Source organism: Sporothrix schenckii (genome assembly GCF_000961545.1).
Source record: "Sporothrix schenckii 1099-18 chromosome Unknown Cont47, whole genome shotgun sequence".
Lineage (NCBI taxonomy): Eukaryota > Fungi > Ascomycota > Sordariomycetes > Ophiostomatales > Ophiostomataceae > Sporothrix > Sporothrix schenckii.
This window is the reverse complement of record NW_015971148.1, coordinates 485,632-501,544: the sequence shown is the minus strand read 5'-3', so window position 1 is coordinate 501,544 and position 15,913 is coordinate 485,632. Positions and strand designations below refer to the sequence as shown.

The 15,913-nt window shown below is 55.9% G+C and overlaps 5 protein-coding genes across 5 annotated transcripts; 1 reads left to right on the top strand and 4 right to left on the bottom strand.

The window, feature by feature from the left end:
- Positions 1-284: 284 nt before the first annotated feature.
- On the top strand, positions 285-1,427 carry SPSK_03448 (uncharacterized protein; the record flags this gene model as incomplete). Its single annotated transcript, XM_016730286.1, has 1 exon — positions 285-1,427. The coding sequence occupies one exon, from the start codon at positions 285-287 to the stop codon at positions 1,425-1,427; it is 1,143 nt and encodes a 380-aa protein (XP_016584743.1).
- Positions 1,428-1,683: 256 nt separating this feature from the next.
- On the bottom strand, positions 1,684-3,505 carry SPSK_03218 (uncharacterized protein; the record flags this gene model as incomplete). Its single annotated transcript, XM_016730059.1, has 3 exons — positions 1,684-1,721; positions 1,798-2,411; positions 2,490-3,505. 3 exons carry the CDS (start codon positions 3,503-3,505, stop codon positions 1,684-1,686), a joined length of 1,668 nt encoding a protein of 555 aa, XP_016584742.1.
- Positions 3,506-7,310: 3,805 nt separating this feature from the next.
- On the bottom strand, positions 7,311-9,173 carry SPSK_03206 (uncharacterized protein; the record flags this gene model as incomplete). The annotated part of the gene is made up of 1 exon (XM_016730047.1): positions 7,311-9,173. The coding sequence occupies one exon, from the start codon at positions 9,171-9,173 to the stop codon at positions 7,311-7,313; it is 1,863 nt and encodes a 620-aa protein (XP_016584741.1).
- A 980-nt stretch (positions 9,174-10,153) lies between these two features.
- SPSK_03099 (alpha-amylase) lies at positions 10,154-12,506 on the bottom strand (the record flags this gene model as incomplete). Its single annotated transcript, XM_016729940.1, has 7 exons — positions 10,154-10,633; positions 10,698-10,794; positions 10,882-11,223; positions 11,314-11,731; positions 11,795-11,924; positions 12,041-12,204; positions 12,281-12,506. The coding sequence occupies 7 exons, from the start codon at positions 12,504-12,506 to the stop codon at positions 10,154-10,156; spliced, it is 1,857 nt and encodes a 618-aa protein (XP_016584740.1).
- Positions 12,507-13,160: 654 nt separating this feature from the next.
- Positions 13,161-15,564, bottom strand: SPSK_03086 (uncharacterized protein; the record flags this gene model as incomplete). The annotated part of the gene is made up of 3 exons (XM_016729927.1): positions 13,161-13,541; positions 13,649-14,219; positions 14,303-15,564. 3 exons carry the CDS (start codon positions 15,562-15,564, stop codon positions 13,161-13,163), a joined length of 2,214 nt encoding a protein of 737 aa, XP_016584739.1.
- Positions 15,565-15,913: the final 349 nt, after the last annotated feature.

Here is a 15,913-nt window from a genome sequence, read left to right as displayed (position 1 = left end):
CGCAAATCCGTCGTATTACCCTTCACTTCACAGTGACCTTTTTTTTTCAAGAAAATACATGTAAGACATGCCGCCTACCCGGCCGTCGATGCCTGCCAAGGTCTAGTGCTCGGACGTCCCATACTGCTCCGGCCTGGTCCCGAGCCAAGCGTCTAGAGGCCCGATCTGCTGCATACTTTTGCTTTGCCTCACTTGACGATACTTGCACCTGACCAACTTTGCACTTGATTTTAGCCTTGCACACGTCAGGCATACACAACGACAAGCAGTACTGGGACGGCATCATGGCGGTCACCATTGTTGAGACGGTCAAGGCCGCCACTAATGCAAGCTATGGAACAGCCAGCAATGTGACCGGAATCAACGCTACCAACGGCACCGGCGGCATCGACGGCACCGACGGTGTACCAAATGGCGACGACAGCCTTTTACGGGACAAGGCTGCCGGCCTCAACCCTCGCTTCTCGCTGCCCGATTCCACACCGCGGTCCAGCAAGACCTCCTTGGTGATTGGTGGCGTCCGCATCTACGTCTACGGACTCGACAACCTGTCATCGTCGCCGCCAGCAGACACCTCACGTGCAGCGACGGCCACCGACGTCGCCGTCCTCTACCTCGCGCACAACCGAACCCGCACCTACCGCGTCACCGAGGGCATCGCCCACGAGCTGCTCCACCGCTACCGCACCGATCCGCGGCCGAAGACGATGGGCCTCATCGCCGTCACCATGGACATGCGCAACCACGGCGAGCGCGAGATCTGTCCGGCCGCCAACCGGACGTGGGCCGCAGGCAACGAGCGCCACGCCATGGACTTGCTGTCGCTGATTGACGGCGGCGTCCAAGACTTTCGGCTGGTCATGGACTACCTGCCCGTGTACCTCCCCCAGTTTCAGCGGCTGCACAATGTCATGGCCGGCGTCTCGCTGGGGGCCCACACGGCGTGGCGGCTGGCGGCACAGGCCCCACCGGGGCAGGTGGCCGGGTATGCCATGGTGGTCGGGTGTCCGAATCTGACGTCGCTGCTCGTGGGGCGGCTGACGGACGGCAAGGTCGCGGACGCGGCGGGGGACGCGTATGACGATCTAGACGGACGGCAACAAGCCCGCTGGCCGCGCGCGCTGGCCGCATTGGTAGCCCGGCAAGACCAGCAGATTGCCCAGGCCTTTCCTGCCGAGACACCCGTTCTGCTCTGCAACGGCGCCGACGACGGGCTAGTGCCAGCCAAGTACACCGCCGCGTGGGCAAGAGACCGCGGCGTGGCCCCGACAAGCGACGTGGTGCGGCCGCCGTACGTACCTAGAAATGCCGATCCCAAGCCACCTCTCATTGACCTGCTCGTCCAAGAAAATACAGGGCATAGCTGCACAAAGGAAATGGTGGCACGGATGGCTGTTTGGCTGGGTGATTTGTTTGTGGCGCCATAGACGGACGGGTACTTCCAACGGATACTCCCAACTTGGTTGGGTTGCAGATAGATTCCTTGATGTATATATTAATGCAAATGTGGAATTGGTTGCCTTCTTCCCACGCCCATCTTCAGTCACCTTTCACAGTGCTTCGTCTGTCTTTCGAGCCTCTATATGCTGGTTTCCCTCCTAAGATAAAATGCAAAATACAAAGCTCCCATCCCCATGTAGCAGAATAAGTACTGCCTTTGTCGTTTCGTGTTCACACCCCGTTTCAGAAGTCCCAGAGCGTGCCAAAAGCATGCATGCCGGCTGTCATCGTGTCAGTTTGTACAAACGGTATAAAAAAAGTAAATATAAAAAGCTATACAAAAACAAAGTCACTCACCCTCACGGCAGCCTTGCATCATCTCATCGTTGCCCTGCATGTTGGACGTGATGAAGATGACCTCGGCACCAAAGCTCGTCCACGTGTCCTTGAGCAGCTGCACACTGTTGGGGCGCCCGCCGCGCTTCTTGGAGTCCCACAGGATCATCCGCTCGGGCTCAATGTGCTTGTGGATCAGCCCCGTGATGGTCGGCCCAAACGTCTTTTCCTGGTCCGACCCGATCCAGATGAGGAACCAGTTCTTGCTCTGGATGCAGGTCGAGAGGGCCGCGCCGATGCCCGTGCCCGTGCAGATGCGGATGCCGCGCTTGAACATGGCCGAGGCGTGGCCGACGCCGGCAAACTTGAGCTCGCGCGTCCAGACCGTCTTGGGCGGGTCGCTGACGAGCCCCTTGGTGAAGTCGCCCTGCACGCCGCAAATCATAAAGTGATGGTCGGCCGTGCGGCCCTCGCTGATGATGCCAAAGGCGTGGTACTCCATCAGGGACGTGCGGCTGATGCGGCCCAGCAGGCCCTGCTGCATGCCGCGCTCAAAGCGCAGGATGGCCACCTTGGGCGACGGCAGCTCGACCTCAACGGGGACCTCGCGGAGGGTGACCCACGGAATGATGACGCTACAGTGGTTAGTGAGAAAAAGAAAATAGAAAGAAATGAAAGAACGTATGGTTTCATGTGCGAGGAAGCGGACTTACAAGATGGTCATGAAGGCGGCAAACCACATCTCTTGGGCCGTCAGCAGCGAGTGTGCGTCTGCGCGCCACGCGCCTAACTTGAGGTCGTACGTGTTGCCCAGAATCACAAACACCCACGTCGCCGCGAGGCCCAGCCAGCCGATGAACCGGTGGTACCGCTCAAACGTGTTGTGGTGGTTGTTGCGCACCCAGGGGAACGCGCTCAGAATGGACACCATAACGCACACGTTGGTGACGACGCCCGTCGCCAGCACCGAGTCGGGCTGCACGGCGCGGTGCAGCACAATGTCGACGACCTTGAACAGCAGCCAGCCCGCGCCCGACAGGGCACAGCCGCTGTGGATGCCGCCGACGTGCTGCAGGACGGACGTGACGGCCAGCTTGACGCGGACGGGTGCCCAGGACCGCAGACCGTAGATGGAGAGCGTGTACAGGCAGCGCAGGAACAGCTCGTTTCGCATGAGAATGGCACACAGCAGGTTGCCCAGGACGAGCGCGCCCAGGTGGTTGTCGGCATACGGAAAGTGGCCCGTGGCGGCCAGGACGATGCCGACGAGGTTGAGCAACGTCACGAAAATAAAGAAGCCGCGGTACGTGTTGAGCCAGAGCCGGAAGCGCAGCCAACGGCCCACCTTGGGCTGGGGCTTGGCGGGCTTTGTTTTAGGGTCCGTCTTGGGCGTGGACCCTTTGGCGGACAGCCGCTTCGACAGCACTTTGCCTCGGCGACCATGGTCCGGAACATCGCTGGCCGTCTGCTTCGTCCAGCCGGGCGGCCATGCGAGGGCCAACTCGGGCGTCGAGTGCGGTGAGAAGAGCGTGATGCCGTCATCCTGGAACGACTTGACGGAGAAGAGCTCCGTCTCGAGGATCGCAGGCGTGGGCGACGACGGCGTGTTGGTGTCGCTCAGGTTCTTTTCGAGATCGACAAACTCAGTACGTTCATCGACGGGCGTGATGTCGTCGTGGGAGCCGGAGCTGGAGCTTGTGTCATTACGGTGTGCGCGTGGTGCCGCCATGGTCACGGCCCGAAGGCTGAGCACGATGCAACCCAAGAATCTATGGTAGGACAGCGAAGAAGAAAAGAAAAAACAAGCAACAACGAAACAAATTGACTCTGTATAATGTATGGAAATCTGGAACACGATGAGATAGCGACGGTGATGGGCGAATAACAAGACAAGAAAATAATTAAATCATGATGAATATGACTGGCAAAGAGGAACCAAGCATGAACGAGAGATGACAGGGCAGGCTCGTTCCCAGGGCTGGCCCTTTGTGGAGGGTGCTGTGTGCTCTGCCCTTAAGAAAGAGACCGACCAGGAAAGGGGAAGGAAAAGAACAAAAGAAGGAACAAAACGAACCAGCAATCAGTCAGAATTTCGACGCTCATGCGTTCGTGGCCAGGGCATATCTACTTTTCAAAGTCCACGAGGCTACTACGACTCTATACTCAAATCGGGTCCAAGGCTTGGCCCATGCTTATTTTATTTCACGCATAGGCACTATGGTACCATTCATGCAAAGCACAACGGGGCCCCGTACAGTCAACAGATAAACCTTGGACTAATACAGAAAGGGATCCACTCTTCCCTCTGTCGCCCGGTCGTGTCTTTCCGCCAACGAGATCTCCCACCACTGGGATCGACGCTGGGATATGCCGACCATACATCGTATGCTGTGCCAAGGCCAGGCAGGTACGGATAAAAAAACCCCGGTCGCCATATTGGATGCTGGCGAACCACAGTCACTTTTGGATATTGGGGATGTTGGGGGCTGCAGGATGGGGGGGACCTGGGGAAAGGCTTGAAAAGCTTGCCAAATTGATGTGCCGGGAAGGGAAGGGAAGCAGGATGCAGAGGAACGACTTATGAAGGCGGGCCCTCGGCCATCGGTCGAACAATGTGGCATGGTAACCGAGTTTCGGCTGTTGCAGACGACGCGGCTGACGAGAGGCCAGGCCGAGTTTTGTGTTGTCCCCTTTTCCCTTTTTCCTCTTTCGTCTTGCCTTTTTTGGGTATCTATCTTGTTTGGGTTCAGCCTATAACGGCGCTGTCAATTTATATTGATGCGCGCCATGCTATAACACCACGCTACTATACAAGAACAAGCCGACAAAAAACCTGGGGAATTCCGCTTTGGGGGAGGCAAACGTGGCCCGTCGCTCTTCCTGTCGCTCTTCCTGTCGGCTGTCATCTGACGTAGCCATGCAGTCTGGTGTCAAGTCTCGCATGCGCCCCACGCTCGCTGCTTGCTGATTCCGCTGTGGCTCCATATCATGTCTGTTCATTGCGAGCCGGCACAGCCATAGTGCCACCTCTCTCGACGGAACAATGCCCTGACTTTCCCACGACGCCACAAAAGACCCTCTGGCAACACATGGCTGGTGGGAAGAAGCCGATCTGGTCGTGGAGTTGCCTTCCGACCGACCGAACAATTTTTCTCAACGACGAATTAACACTTCCAAGCCCAAGGAATACAGGCACAATTGATCCGTCGCCCACATGCCTTGTTTCGTCCTCTTGCGTCTTGGATTCCTTTCGGCAGATCGCCTTACCTTTTATTTAGTTTGAAGAATAAACCAGTACACTTCATTTTGTACACTCTTGATTATTTCATATCTCCACACCATTGAAAGTATTGCAGTTACCGATGCATTGGAGACTAGAGCCAAGCTTCGATATAGAAACCGTTTACATTTACGCGATTACTGTTGCATTGACTGTATATCATATCATACGTAGGCGATATTATGACACGGGGCAGCGATAGTATGGTTTATTAAATTTGAATGAATATGAGATAAACGAATGTCGGAAATTATTATAAACGATCTGAGTGTCAGGTAAATGGGAGTCGAAAGAAATATCAATTGTCTTCTTTCGTCAACATTCGACTACGTTTCAAAGCGCTACCATCCGACGATCTCTCCTACAAAACGGATGTCACGGTCCGGCGCAGAACGAGTTAGGCTGAGGGCAGTGCTAGACGTTGGTCGTTGTACGATGCTCTCCACGTCAGGGCCGGTATTGCCGGTCAAAACCAGTCGTTGTCGTGGCTAAATGGCGGTGGGAACAATGTCCTCTCATGGAAACTAAAATATTCGTAAACGAAAACCATGCCTATGACAAGATAGCCACGGACATAAAATCAATTGCAGGTGCTTTGCAGGTCGTGAACCATATGAGCCAGCATGTGACGTGTTAAAATCAACAGCAAGAAATAAGCTTCTGCCATTGAATGTAACCTCAGTTCCAGGGACGTCCTGTTTGGGGAAGATGATCTACCTGGTCCCGCCTCTACCAAACTCTCGTTTGGCGTGGTGGCGGAACCTCGGATCGTCGCACCTTGACTGCTGGATTCCGGTGGGTCTGCTACCTTGTTCTCTTCTCGGCCCTTTTCGTATCGAGAGGCATTTCATGAAGATACTTTGATATTGTTAGCTTTCGTTCTTTATCTTTAATTTACTTTTCGATTCTTATTTCTTAAGTTTTGTCGTTCCATTTTATTGTTAAGAAATGTCTAGCAAAACTGCATACCACCTCCACCAAAACACACACAGAGACGATTAATTACACGTTAAAGCGAGAAAGCGCTGTTGTGCCCGCCACTTTTGTCTGGCGGAGGCCACTATTTTTGGCGGCTGTTGCAGTGGAGGGGTTTGTCCTTTCGAGGTACTATTTACTTATAGTTGTTATTTTTTATTTTTTTTTGAAGGGGCCCGATTTTGGTAGCCTATCCCAGCGACCGAAGCGGTTGTGGTACGAAGGCACTCTCCCTGGAGACATGGCGGCTCTGCTAGGTGATCAATGTAGTTTTCTGTATACGGGATGTCGTTGTCTGTGGCTCAGTAGATCCGAGTCCTTCATTTCTTTTGTTTATCCGAGTTTGTTATAACAGACCAACGCCTCATTCGCTGCTTTTCTGCCAGCGTCGCCCGCGACGACCACGCACGTGTTGACATTGGTCCCTATGGCTTCCAACCGTACGTCCCTAGAGTTGCGCACGACACGTAGTGTCGACTTACGGGCTCTTCCAGGGTAGGGTACGGATCACAGAAGCACTAGGCCTAGGTATCACTATTGTAGTCTATTGTATGGTTGTTGGTTCTCCGTAGGAACCCTCCTCTCTCCGAAGAGAGAGGAGGCAAGATTTAGTCTTGTAACAATACCATACCTATCTTCGCCCCCGGCCACTGTTCGAACTCTCTTAAGCCTCTATTGTGACTACGTATCCAACAACTCCTGACAACACCCCTGTTAGACATGTTGAGTAGGTTCGACCGTTACACCTTATCACTGTCTTAGCGAACAAGCCCCTGTGGCCGAATAAACCAGCAAGGATTACGCTTCTTCACTTAAGGAGTGTGCTCTTTGTAACATAAACATTCCTTCTTTTTATCTAATAAGCAGCCACGAGTTTAACGGCTTTAATAACGGTGTGGTTACGGATAAACGTTGCAAGAAGAATGAAGCATTTCGCGCCCGTGTCAACCAGCTTGAAGGTGGCACCGCGTACAAACTTCGTCAAATAAACGCCGCCGACGAGGATAATACCCGTGTGGCTAGAACCGAACTCTAGAACGAGCAACCAGATTATATCTTGTCAATATGTTTTTAGTTCGCAAAACACAATCGAATCCGACTATGTTGTGCGTGAATGCGGATGTTTACAAAATCCCAAGGAAAAAGTCAAAGGCAGTGTTTTTTATTTCATGACAAAAAAGTATATATATACTTTTCTTAGCCCGCTCTACATTTTTCGACTGCTAAGACGGCCGGTTTATCTTACATTATTCAAAAGGCTTACGGCAAGGTCGCCTGCTTAGACGATCTCCCATTCACCCCAGTAGCTGGCATCAATGTTAAATTGGCCCAGATCGGCGCTGCCAAAGTTGGACATGGTGACCTTGGTGCCGTTGACGGTCCAGTTGGAGATGATCAAGTCCATGGTGACGCCGCTCGCAGCGGGGATGAGGCTCTCGCCGATGCCAATGCTGTTGGTCTGCAGGCCGTCGGGGAACGAGACGTTGGTCACCTTGAAGTTGGTGTAGCTCTGCAGCGGCGTAATGCGCATCAGCGCGGGACACAGGCCCTCGCAGACAATGTTGGACACAGACATGGAGATGGATTCGTTGGGGCTGACGGTCATGCCGTCCTCGTAAAACGGGGAGGCGCCGATGATGGCCGACGGCACGACCGTCTCGGACTTGCTGTAGCGTGCGTGGATCACGTTGAGGGTGTCGATGGTGACGCCGCTGATGCTGCGCACGGTCCAGCCCATCTGAATGACGGGGTCGTTGTGGCCCTTCCAGATGGTGGCGCGGGACACGGATGCGCCGGAGTAGTATATTTTGAGAGCGTCGTCGTTGACGTGCCAGAAGACGTCGTGCACGATGCTGTTGGCATAGATCTCGGGGCCGTCGGTCTGGAAGAAAAAGGCACCGACTTGCTTGTAGTTGCTGATGCGGCTGCTGACGTCGCTGTTGCCATTGAAGTCCATGGTATTGAACGGCGGTGCCGCAATCGTTGGCCCTTGGCACGTCCACGTCTGGCCACGCACGAGGTTGTTATGCCACCACATGCGCAGGGACGTCGTGTCGCTCTTGACGGCCACGTAGTCCTCGGCCGCGTTCGCCTGGTACACGTAGTTCTCGCCAGACAACACGCCGTGGCCTGTCGCGTAGAACTGGGCCGCGGTCGTAAAGTACTCGATGGCGCCTTTGACGTACGCGCCCGGCGCAAAGTGCACCCAGTACGTGTTGCTGCCCAGGCGCATGTGGTTGGAGCCGAGCTTGCCCACGTTGCCGGACTGGTCCTGGTTCATGTAATACACGCCCGGGGGAAAGTACAGGATGGACTTGTTGCCCCAGTCGCCGTTGTTGATGGGGCCCGGCGTCATCGTGTGCGTGTTGGCGGCCGTCATGCTGGGCACGTCGCTGGCGGCCAGGAACGGGCTGGCAAAGATGACCAGCGCGTTTGTCGGCTCAACCCCCACGACGCTACCACCCGACGTCACGTAGTCGGAGCCGTTGGACCGAAAGCTGTACAGATCGTTGGCAAACTCCACGGAGAAGCGGTAGCCATTGGTTGCTGCTGGCACGCGGATGATGACGCTGCCATCGCCGCCGTCGCGCATGGCGAGGTTGTCTGCCGTCGGCCGGATGGTCACGCTGCCGGCGCCGCCCAGCGTCGAGCCGTCGATGGTGGTGATGCGCACGTCCACATCGTGGCTGTACTCGAACTGCGACCACGCCATGTTGAGCCCGATGGACGGCTCGATGGAGATTCCGTCATCGACGGTGGCGCTCAATGTGTTGCTGTAGGGCGCATCCGTCGGTGCGTAGATGCGGCCGTTGCCATTGCGCGGGATGGCCTCGTAGACAAACGAGTCGTAGAAGGTGTTGGCGCCGGCCGGGCTGACCTCGACTGAGTAGCGGTGCGACTGGCGCACATTTCCCGGCTTCACCGGCGTCCACGTGTTGATCTCACCGGTCGTGTGCCACCACGTGCAAAAATCCGTGCCGCAGTGCGTCACGTTGCCGTTCCGCTGACCACCGCCTTTGCCACCACCGTGACCACCACCGTGAGCGTGGCTGTTGCCCGGGTTCGAGTTGACGGCCGCCCCCCGGACGCAGCCGGGGACGAGCAGAAGGACGGCGGCTGCCAAAGCGCGAAAAGATGGCATTTTGTGCGGCAGTGGAGAGTTGAATGTGCCAAGGACCGTAAATTGGAATTTGCGGTTTCCAGTGTTGACGATTATCGCAACATCTTGCCAACATCAACACGATGGATCGCAGGGCCCGTTTATATGAGTTTGGCGAATACGACTACGGTAGCAAGCGCCCGTCTGAATGTATGCTGTCTGTTGTCATTTTCCCCGCGTTTCATGGTTCTTCTTTTTTTTGCTCTTCTTTTTCTATTTTTCGTTTGGACTATTTTCGTTTTGCACTTTGTCGGACCTACCTCGGTAACGATTCCGCATTGCCTTCCCCACGGGGAAGCATAGTACACGAAAATGTTTGGTTTTGGTTTTGCAGTGCGGAGGTGAGGACGAAAAAAAAGTAAGTGTGTGGTTGCGGTTATTTACCGATTCTGGTTAAGCGTTAATTCGGTTTCCTGAGAGCCAGGTCTGCATAAGCCAACCCTCTCCTCCACACCTTCACCTGCCCCCGCGGACCCTACTGAGAGTAATCCCCTGTAGCAATTACGGTTATTTACCTTTTGAAGTTTGGCCCCGTTGGCGTTCTCATCGCGTGACGGAATGGTCACCAACCACATTTGTCTCGCTTCTACATGGCCCTTTTTTGGTCCCAAATCATGCATTGATTAATAATAACGGTTACTTATGTTACGCACGAGCGTAGTACGTTACTGGCTTCGAGATGCCAGGTAACGGAACAAGAAGTGAGGTATCACATGTATCACGACTCAGAATGCCGTACTGTTGCGTAGTTCCTGAATAATAGTATGATATAATATGTGATGAATGATTGTTGATTCTGAATTCTGCAGAGTTGTCTGATTCTTATGTTCATTAATATATAAGATGTTTATGTAATGATAAATTGATAAGAATAGGTAGAATGGGTAAAGACAAAAAATATAGTTGTGTTAAATTCTATCTGTTTGTGTATAAGCGTCTATCTTACTTAATTCGTTCTCGTCTTACAGGTGTCCCTTGGGAACGCGCGAAGGAACCGCGGACGACTCTTCGAGCAGCACAAACGCCTCAAACGGCTTCAAAAGCACGGTATGGTCTGGTTGGACGTCGACCTCAAGCGGTGACCCTGCACCTACATTAGTCAGGATCACCCTGGCCCGGCCCGGTAGAGACCACAACTCAGGCGGCATGGCCCAGCGCTGGTCGTTATCCGTGAAGTTCGCGACGACGGTGGCGGTGGCGCCACTCGTCGCGCTGATGCGGCGGTAGCAGACGACAGTCGGGTGGCCCATGTCCACCATCTCGAAGCGGCCGTATACAAAGACATCGGGGCGGTGGCGGCGCAGCTGCAGGAGGCGGCGCCAGAAGGCAAAGACGCTGTCGGCGTCTTTGAGCTGGCCCTGGGCGTTGCATTCCCCGTAGTCGTCGTTGACGCGCATCCAGGGCGTGCCGGTGGTGAAACCGGCGTTTGCCTCGTCCGTCCACTCATGGGCGTCAGTAGTTGGCAAGAATAGAACAATGTTCGGGGGATCATTTCCAGTGACGTACCTGAACAGGAGAGCGGGCGTGGTCGCGCGCCTTGAGGGCAACTTGGCCGAGGAGCTGCTGGACGCCGGCTTTATCGCCGCCGTGTTTTGAAACGAATCTAAGCGTGTTGGTGGACGAACATGGAGCATTGTAGAGAATGAAAATCAAATCGAGAAAGAAAACAAATGGGCAGCGTTGGACTCACTCTTTGTAAAAATTCTGCGTTTCGACGTCTAGGTACTCCTCGATGGGCCACTCTTTGGGCAGGTTCTGCATACCCAGCTCCTGGCCCTGGTAGATGAACAGCGTGCCTGACTGCAGGCCGATGAAGGTAGCCAGCATCTTGGCGGCTCTACTGCGGTGCGCGGGCCGGTGTGGCGTGAAGCGCGATACCGACCGGCTCTGGTCGTGGTTCTCGAGGAACAACGTGTTCCAGCCGCCCTGCGCCTGCATGCACGTCTGCCACTTCTGCACAATGTCCTTGAGCGTCTGCAGCGTCCATGTCCGTGGCGAGAACTTTCCCCCGACGCCCATGTCCATGTCGACACTAATCCGGGGAGGGAGGATGGGTTAGCCAGCGGGCCCTCTTTTGTCATGTTTCAGCCTACCATGGAGTAGAGTTCGTAGAGAGACTTACATATCGAACTGGAACACCATGTTCAACTCCCGCCGGTCCTCGGCGACCGACATAACAACTTCGTCGGTCGTCTTTGCCCACGGCATCTCACCGATGGCAAATGCATTGTAGCGGTCGAGGATCGCGCGCAGGCCACGCAGGAATTCGTGCAACCGCGGACCGTTGGCGTAGTGGTCGTGGGCGGGCTGGAAGGCGGCGCCGGGCAGGGTGATGGGTGCATCGGGCAGGCCAGGCACCTTGCTGATGAGGTTAATGACGTCCATGCGGAAGCCATCGACGCCGCGGTCTAGCCAAAAGGTCATGATGTCGTGGACGGCGGCGACGACGGCAGGGTTTTCCCAGTTGAGGTCGGGCTGCTCCGTGCAGAAGAGGTGCAGGTAGTACTCCCTGGTAGCCTCGTCATACTCCCACGCGCTTCCTAGAAGACGGTGAGTCATGGTTCGATCAGCCTGTTTTTGTACGTAGCAATGCGTTGACATACCTCCGAAGATGGACGCCCAGTTGTTCGGGGGGTGTCTGGTGCCGTCTGGGGCGAAAACTGGCTTGCGCCAGATGTACCAATCCCGCATGGGGCTGTCACGGCTCGACCGGGACTGTTGAAACCACTCATGCTGTGACACAAAATGTTAGACATCATACCCAAAGACGACCTCGTCCGTCCTTGTCCGTTCTTATCCGTTCTCGTCCGTTCTCGTCCGTTCTCATTCATTCTCATCCGCGCACGCACCTGGTCCGACGTGTGATTCACCACCAGGTCCATGACCAGCTTCATCTGGCGCTGGTGTAGGGCGGCAATCAGGCGGTCGACGTCGTCCAACGTGCCGTACGGCTTGTGGATCGTGCGGTAGTCGGCAATGTCGTAGCCCATGTCGACCTGGGGCGATGTATACACTAGGTTTTGGTCAGCATGGCATCTTCAAGGCATCTCCTTAACCATAGCACAGAGAAGGAAAGCAGATGCACCTACCTGGACACAGCCAGACAACGTCGACGCCCAGCGTCTGCAGATAGTCCAGCTTGGACTCGATGCCGGCAATGTCGCCGATGCCGTCGCCATTGGAGTCAAAAAACGAGGCCGGGTAGATCTGGTAGATGCAGGCCTCTTTCCACCAGTGCCGGGTTGCAGGCACGCTACCCACGGCAGTCTCGGCGGCTTGCACCAGCTGGAGATCGGAGACAGCGTTGGTCGACATGGTGGTCTTGTTCTTACGCCGACGGCTTCTTGAAAAAATTCTTTCGGAATTCTTTGGAAAAACACCAGACGAAAGAGCAGCCAAACAGCAGTCATTCACGTTTCCTGTCAGAAATGAAATAAAAAAGATATAAAAAGAGGGTAAAATACCCCCTTATGGCTGGGTTTCAACGGTTTTGAGCTGCTTGGCGGCTTATTACCGAAAAGGGCAAAGCTCCTTGGTCCTTTTTCGGAGTCGCTGTTAGGCGTTCTGTGGGGCGTCGACCCCCCGATCCGAGTCCGCAGCGTCTTGCGGCGGGCACATCTACAGCATGTGAGATGTGAGAAAAGAGGAGGTTTGTGCCGAGAGCAGAGGGTCCTTTGCTTCGCCTGCCTCCCGGCTCCTTCATATGGTTCACAACGCCACACCGTAGTGCACGTACGAGTACAAGTCCACAAAGTCAGGCATGAAGCTGACGATGGACCTTGCCTGTATTTCGTACCTGTACGTTATATTACGCCGGGAATCTGCACACGCCTCGGCGATACTCTCGACTCGCACATCGCGTGGACACAATTGGGGTGGGAGGACAGAAAAGAACCGTTGGCATGCCTGTGTAATTTCCTGGCAGAAGATTGGATATAAAGACTGGTACAAAAAGAAGACAATATAATTTTACATTTCGCTCTCATCGGCGTGCCGCGGCAGCAGCGTAAACCCATTGTGAGCCGCCTGCGTATCACTCATGTCCGCCTCCACAAGGCCGGGCACGTTCCCGTTCCCGAGCCCGACGCTGGCCCCGACCCCAACGTCGACGTCCACTGGCAGGAGAAGTGCCGGCAGAAGGCTCTGCGTTCCCAGGATGGCGCCCGCGCGCTGCACGAGAGGCCCAAAGTACTCTGAAGTATGGTTGCGGAAGTGCGCGAGAAACAGCATGAAGCTGTTCAGGTAGCCGATGGCGATGGCCCTGTCGGCGGGCAGGGGCAGGCTGTCGCCGGCGTGGTGGGCCGTGAGGGCCTCGCACAGGCAATTGGCAATGTCGGACACTTTTTGCTCCTGGGACGTGGGTTCGTCAGCGAATGTTCAACGTAGATGTTCAACGTAGAATGTACAACGTCGGTCTAGGCGAAAAAAAAAAAAAAAAAAAAAAAAAAAAACATAACCATGCCGATGCCGTGGCACCGCAGCGATGTGGGGCTTGCGGATGAAATCAGCTGCTCGACGCTCTTGGCTATGACAAAGACGCTGCCGATCTGCACGGCGGCAATGCTACTGCCGCCGCCGTAACTACACGACGCAGGAAGCAGTGGGTTGCCGCCAGCTCTGCTGCTGTTGCTGCCATTGTGCAACTGGTGAATGAGGACGTTGAGCCACTTCTCAGTGATGAGAATGTCGAGGCGCTGGGTTTCGTCAATCTCAGCCATGGAGAGCACATTCATGACGTCGTTGGGGCGGAACAGCTCGATGCTGGTGTTGCTGGTGCGGGTGTTGGTGGTGGTGGTGGTGCCGCCACAGTGGTGCGGGTGCGGTTTGGAGAGGGCCGGCGGACAGGGCTCGCAGTCCGTCAGCGGCTGGCTGCTCCAGGCGTTGACAAAGGCGTCGCTGACCGACGAAAAAAGCTTGACGAGCGTGACGAAGCCGCAGCCGATGCGCGGGTCCTGCGAGCCGAAGATGCCGGGCAACTCAATGTCGGGGCGCAGCACGGCGCGCCGGCGGTGCTGTAGCGCGTAGGCCCTGCGAAGGTGTTAGTGTGTCGGTCCCTTTGTTTTCTGTTTCCGTCCGTTTGTATACCACTCCGTGGGAAAAAAGGGACCCACCGTTCCGTGATGAAAAGAAGCCAAAAGAGCCGCCGCTTGCGCTGCGCGACCGCCATAGGCAGGCCAAAGTACGCGTCCTCCTCGTCGAGCCGCAGCGCCTGGAGGAAGCCAATGGCCTCGCGCAGGTAGTACCACGACAGTTGGCTCTGATTGAGGTTGCCGTGGTAGGCGAACAGAAAGAACGACGTCAGCACCGTCCACTCATCGCAGTGCTCGATAAAGTCCTGCTGGCGGCGCGCCTCTTGGCACAGTCCGATAAAGTGGGTGGCCGACGACTTGACACGCCGGGACGCCTGCGCCTGCGCCTCGGCGAGGACACCGGGGCTGCCACCACCGCCGCCGCCACCCGTGTAGGGGCTTGCGGTGGCGTCGGCGTCGCTGCTCGTCATATTGAGCTGCACGATCACGGCACCGGACAGTGCACACAGACACGCGTACATGCCCAGCGGCAGTGGCGTCTCGCCGCGCTCCGTCTGCCGCAGCAGCGTGTAGAGCTCGTTGTGGTCGATGACTGGGAAGACGGGATACAACTGCTCGAAGAAGACGTCGACGTACATGCGGATCTCGGCCAACGGTGCCGGCAGCGCGGACGGCGGCAGTCCCACCACTGTCGTCGCTGTCGTCGTATCCGGCACCGCTGCTGCCACCGGCGGGCCCTCACAGCCGGCGAACCACGCGTCGCAGTCCGCCATCTCGACGCAAAACGCGCGGGACGGTGACGACGTGCGCTCGACAGACGCAAACGATTCGGTGTCGGTGGACCACGGCAGCGACGAAACGGGGCTGTGGTCGCTGGGCAGTGCGTCGGCGGCTGCGTCCGAATTCATGGTCCAGACGGTAAACGAAGGGCTCGTCATGTCGTCCTGTTGAGGGGCCGGAAGGTCACGGCGGGGTTCCATGGGTGGCAGAGCGCCCATGCTGGACGTCGCTTCTGGCACGGGTGCGTCCAAGCTTTGTTGGCTTTGTGTGGTATTGAGGGTAGTGTGGATAGTGTGGACAGTGTGGACAGTGTGTGTAGCAGCCGGCTCATGTTCGGCGTCCTCGACAGCAGGCGCTGACGGTAATGGCCGGGCCCGTGGACGGCGGCCCCTTTGTTTTGGCATGGCCATGTAGGAGCAGGCAATGTCGTGACGCACGCAGGCCTGGCAAGGACTCCGCCGGTTGCACGCAGACTTCTTGTGGCGACACTGGTCGCAGGCAGGCCCAGGTGGATGCTGCAGCAGCGCTCCACGGCTGTCGTGGCTCAGCTTGAACGTCAGCATTTTTTGGGGGGGGGATTTTGTTTTTGTTTTGATTTTTTGGTTTTTGTCAGGCAAAATGCGCAAAGCTGGTAATTGTCCGGTGGGCGTATGTCGGATGCAAAGGTGACGGATCAGCCACGGCATCATGATTATGCCATATTCCCAAAAAACGTGAATCCCCTCTTTCACCCACAAGGATGGGGATAGCGGTCTTCTTTCCCCAGTTGTCAGAGGACCCGCAAATCGCGGAGGTCTGGCCCTCCACGCATTCACTGCAGTCACTACCCCAACCTAAAATGCTTAGCATTTGCGCGGTAAACCGCATGTGGTAAATAGCCGGGAAAACGCGACATGGCCAGGCCAGCCGCCC